The following is a 5,000-nucleotide window of genomic DNA, read 5'->3' as shown; positions in this document are numbered from 1 at the left end:
TTACACAGGAAGCGGCACAGGTCCTAATCCAGGCACTTGTCATCTCCCGTCTGGATTACTGCAACTCGCTGTTGGCTGGGCTCCCTGCCTGTGCCATTAAACCCCTACAACTTATCCAGAACGCTGCAGCCCGTCTGGTGTTCAACCTTCCCAAGTTCTCTCACGTCACCCCGCTCCTCCACTGGCTTCCAGTTGAAGCTTGCATCTGCTACAAGACCATGGTGCTTGCCTATGGAGCTGTGAGGGGAACGGCACCTCTGTACCTTCAGGCTCTGATCAGTCCCTACACCCAAACGAGGGCACTACGTTCATCCACCTCTGGCCTGCTGGCTCCCCTACCTCTGCGGAAGCACAGTTCCCGCTCAGCCCAGTCAAAACTGTTCGCTGCTCTGGCACCCCAATGGTGGAACAAGCTACCTCACGACGCCAGGACAGCGGAGTCACTCACCACCTTCCGGAGACACTTGAAACCCCACCTCTTTAAGGAATACCTGGGATAGGATAAAGTAATCCTTCTACCCCCCCCCAAAAAAAACGATTGTAAAGTGGTTATCCCACTGGCTATAAGGTGAATGCACCAATTTGTAGTCACTCTGGATAAGAGCGTCTGCTAAATGACTTAAATGTAAATGTAAATGCAGCATGTGGGTCGCGGAGTGATCTTCGTGTGGGTCGCAGAGTGATCTTCAAGAAAACTGCAGAAGAAATGATCCGATAAACCGCGAAGCTGACAGGCATCTCCCTCTCCCACTCCAGCTGCCAAACTGAGCAGAGACTGCTGCTAAGCAGAGAGCGCACTGAACAGGGAGTGCAGTTGCACTTGGCCAAATCAATTCCGGTAATCAATTAAATAATTATACATTTAATCTGACATGTTGCGACCCACTATTAACAGGACCCATACTTTCAGAAAGGGTGCAATGGGGGAGTGCTTCTCAAATGTATTGTTTTATGCATTCTCCACACTCATCCTCACAATAACATACTCAAGAGAAGGTGGTCAGAGAATGCACTTGGAGCATGAGAGTGTGGAGCTCAGTAGTATGCATATTGAGAAACACCACTGGACTTAGATATGGAGTTATAATGGAATAGACAACATATTGTGCTAATGACAATGTTATATTGTGGTCATGACAATCTATGTGTTGTGGTTATGACAGTGTGTGTGTGTGTGTTGTGACAGTGTGTGTGTTGTGGTTATGACAGTGTGTGTTGTGGTTGTGACAGTGTGTGTGTGTGTGTGTGTTGTGGTTATGACAGTGTGTGTGTGTGTTGTGGTTGTGACAGTGTGTGTGTGTGTGTGTTGTGGTTATGACAGTGTGTGTGTGTGTTGTGGTTGTGACAGTGTGTGTTGTGGTTATGACAGTGTGTGTTGTGGTTATGACAGTGTGTGTGTGTTGTGGTTGTGACAGTGTGTGTGTGTTGTGGTTGTGACAGTGTGTGTATTGTGGTTATGACAGTGTGTGTTGTGGTTATGACAGTGTGTGTGTGTTGTGGTTGTGACAGTGTGTGTGTGTGTGTGTGTTGTGGTTATGACAGTGTGTGTGTGTTGTGGTTGTGACAGTGTGTGTGTTGTGGTTATGACAGTGTGTGTTGTGGTTATGACAGTGTGTGTTGTTGTGGTTGTGACAGTGTGTGTGTGTGTGTGTGTGTTGTGGTTATGACAGTGTGTGTGTTGTGGTTGTGACAGTGTGTGTGTGTGTGTGTGTGTGTTGTGGTTATGACAGTGTGTGTGTGTTGTGGTTGTGACAGTGTGTGTGTTGTGGTTATGACAGTGTGTGTTGTGGTTGTGACAGTGTGTGTATTGTGGTTATGACAGTGTGTGTTGTGGTTATGACAGTGTGTGTTGTGGTTATGACAGTGTGTGTTTGTGGTTGTGACAGTGTGTGTGTGTGTGTTGTGGTTATGACAGTGTGTGTGTGTTGTGGTTGTGACAGTGTGTTGTTGTGGTTGTGACAGTGTGTGTTGTGGTTGTGACAGTGTGTGTGTGTTGTGGTTGTGACAGTGTGTGTGTGTGTGTTGTGGTTATGACAGTGTGTGTGTTGTGGTTGTGACAGTGTGTGTGTGTGTGTTGTGGTTATGACAGTGTGTGTTGTTGTGGTTGTGACAGTGTGTGTGTGTGTGTGTGTGTTGTGGTTATGACAGTGTGTGTGTTGTGGTTGTGACAGTGTGTGTGTGTGTGTGTGTGTTGTGGTTATGACAGTGTGTGTGTGTTGTGGTTGTGACAGTGTGTGTGTTGTGGTTATGACAGTGTGTGTTGTGGTTGTGACAGTGTGTGTATTGTGGTTATGACAGTGTGTGTTGTGGTTATGACAGTGTGTGTTGTGGTTATGACAGTGTGTGTTTGTGGTTGTGACAGTGTGTGTGTGTGTGTGTGTGTTGTGGTTATGACAGTGTGTGTGTGTTGTGGTTGTGACAGTGTGTTGTTGTGGTTGTGACAGTGTGTGTTGTGGTTGTGACAGTGTGTGTGTGTTGTGGTTGTGACAGTGTGTGTGTGTGTGTGTGTTGTGGTTATGACAGTGTGTGTGTTGTGGTTGTGACAGTGTGTGTTGTGGTTATGACAGTGTGTGTTGTGGTTATGACAGTGTGTGTTGTGGTTATGACAGTGAGTGTGTTGTGGTTGTGACAGTGTGTGTGTTGTGGTTATGACAGTGTGTGTTATGGTTGTGACAGTGTGTGTTGTGGTTGTGACAGTGTGTGTATTGTGGTTATGACAGTGTGTGTGTATTGTGGTTATGACAGTGTGTGTTGTGGTTATGACAGTGTGTGTTGTGGTTATGGCAGTGTGTGCTGTGGTTGTGACAGTGTGTGTTGTGGTTGTGACAGTGTGTGTATTGTGGTTATGACAGTGTGTGTGTATTGTGGTTATGACAGTGTGTGTTGTGGTTGTGACAGTGTGTGTTGTGGTTATGACAGTGTGTGTTGCGGTTGTGACAGTGTGTGTTGTGGTTATGACAGTGTGTGTTGTGGTTATGACAGTGTGTGTGTGTTGTGGTTGTGACAGTGTGTGTATTGTGGTTGTGACAGTGTGTGTATTGTGGTTATGACAGTGTGTGTTGTGGTTATGACAGTGTGTGTATTGTGGTTATGACAGTGTGTGTTGTGGTTGTGACAGTGTGTGTTGTGGTTATGACAGTGTGTGTTGTTGTGGTTGTGACAGTGTGTGTGTGTGTGTGTGTGTGTGTTGTGGTTATGACAGTGTGTGTGTTGTGGTTGTGACAGTGTGTGTGTGTGTGTGTGTGTTGTGGTTATGACAGTGTGTGTGTGTTGTGGTTGTGACAGTGTGTGTGTTGTGGTTATGACAGTGTGTGTTGTGGTTGTGACAGTGTGTGTATTGTGGTTATGACAGTGTGTGTTGTGGTTATGACAGTGTGTGTTGTGGTTATGACAGTGTGTGTTTGTGGTTGTGACAGTGTGTGTGTGTGTGTTGTGGTTATGACAGTGTGTGTTGTTGTGGTTGTGACAGTGTGTGTGTGTGTGTGTGTGTGTGTTGTGGTTATGACAGTGTGTGTGTGTTGTGGTTGTGACAGTGTGTGTGTGTGTGTGTGTTGTGGTTATGACAGTGTGTGTGTGTTGTGGTTGTGACAGTGTGTGTGTTGTGGTTATGACAGTGTGTGTTGTGGTTGTGACAGTGTGTGTATTGTGGTTATGACAGTGTGTGTTGTGGTTATGACAGTGTGTGTTGTGGTTATGACAGTGTGTGTTTGTGGTTGTGACAGTGTGTGTGTGTGTGTGTTGTGGTTATGACAGTGTGTGTGTGTTGTGGTTGTGACAGTGTGTTGTTGTGGTTGTGACAGTGTGTGTTGTGGTTGTGACAGTGTGTGTGTGTTGTGGTTGTGACAGTGTGTGTGTGTGTGTGTTGTGGTTATGACAGTGTGTGTGTGTTGTGGTTGTGACAGTGTGTGTTGTGGTTATGACAGTGTGTGTTGTGGTTATGACAGTGTGTGTTGTGGTTATGACAGTGTGTGTTGTGGTTATGACAGTGAGTGTGTTGTGGTTGTGACAGTGTGTGTGTTGTGGTTATGACAGTGTGTGTTATGGTTGTGACAGTGTGTGTTGTGGTTGTGACAGTGTGTGTTGTGGTTATGACAGTGTGTGTTATGGTTGTGACAGTGTGTGTTGTGGTTATGACAGTGTGTGTTATGGTTGTGACAGTGTGTGTTGTGGTTATGACAGTGTGTGTTGTGGTTGTGACAGTGTGTATTGTGGTTATGACAGTGTGTGTTGTGGTTGTGACAGTGTGTGTTGTGGTTGTGACAGTGTGTGTTGTGGTTATGACAGTGTGTGTATTGTGGTTATGACAGTGTGTGTTGTGGTTGTGACAGTGTGTGTTGTGGTTATGACAGTGTGTGTATTGTGGTTATGACAGTGTGTGTTGTGGTTGTGACAGTGTGTGTTGTGGTTGTGACAGTGTGTGTTGTGGTTTTGACAGTGTGTGTTGTGGTTATGACAGTGAGTGTGTTGTGGTTGTGACATTGTGTGTTGTGGTTGTGACAGTGTGTGTTGTGGTTGTGACAGTGTGTGTTGTGGTTGTGACAGTGTGTGTTGTGGTTATGACAGTGAGTGTGTTGTGGTTGTGACAGTGTGTGTTGTGGTTGTGACAGTGTGTGTTGTGGTTGTGACAGTGTGTGTTGTGGTTATGACAGTGTGTGTTGTTGTCCAGGCTACAGAGACACTGTTGGCCCACTCAACCATCTTACAAGACAGAGACACACTGAGAGAAGAGGTGAGTTACCCACACACACACTGTCACAACCACAACACAGTTACCCCACACAGGTTACACACACAGGTTACCACACACAGGTTACCACACACACTGTCACAACCACAACACAGTTACCCCACACAGGTTACACACACAGGTTACCACACACACAGGTTACCACACACAGGTTACCCACACACAGGTTACCCACACAGGTTACCACACACAGATTACCCACACAGGTTACCACACACAGGTTACCCACACACAGGTTACCCACACAGGTTAC

General features: G+C 46.2%; 1 protein-coding gene across 1 annotated transcript in view; it reads left to right on the top strand.

The window, feature by feature from the left end:
* The window catches only part of bicdl2 (BICD family like cargo adaptor 2), a 40,988-nt gene that overhangs the window by 20,963 nt on the left and 15,025 nt on the right, over positions 1 to 5,000 (top strand). Inside the window, exon 7 of the mRNA XM_041871398.2 lies at positions 4,667 to 4,729. Coding sequence (XP_041727332.2) covers positions 4,667 to 4,729 — 63 coding nt within the window. The remainder of the gene's footprint in view (positions 1 to 4,666; positions 4,730 to 5,000) is intronic.

The sequence above is a fragment of the Coregonus clupeaformis genome, unplaced genomic scaffold (genome assembly GCF_020615455.1).
Source record: "Coregonus clupeaformis isolate EN_2021a unplaced genomic scaffold, ASM2061545v1 scaf0324, whole genome shotgun sequence".
NCBI classification, from domain to species: domain Eukaryota; kingdom Metazoa; phylum Chordata; class Actinopteri; order Salmoniformes; family Salmonidae; genus Coregonus; species Coregonus clupeaformis.
Note: the sequence above shows the minus strand (reverse complement) of the source record. Positions and strands in the feature narration are given on the sequence as shown.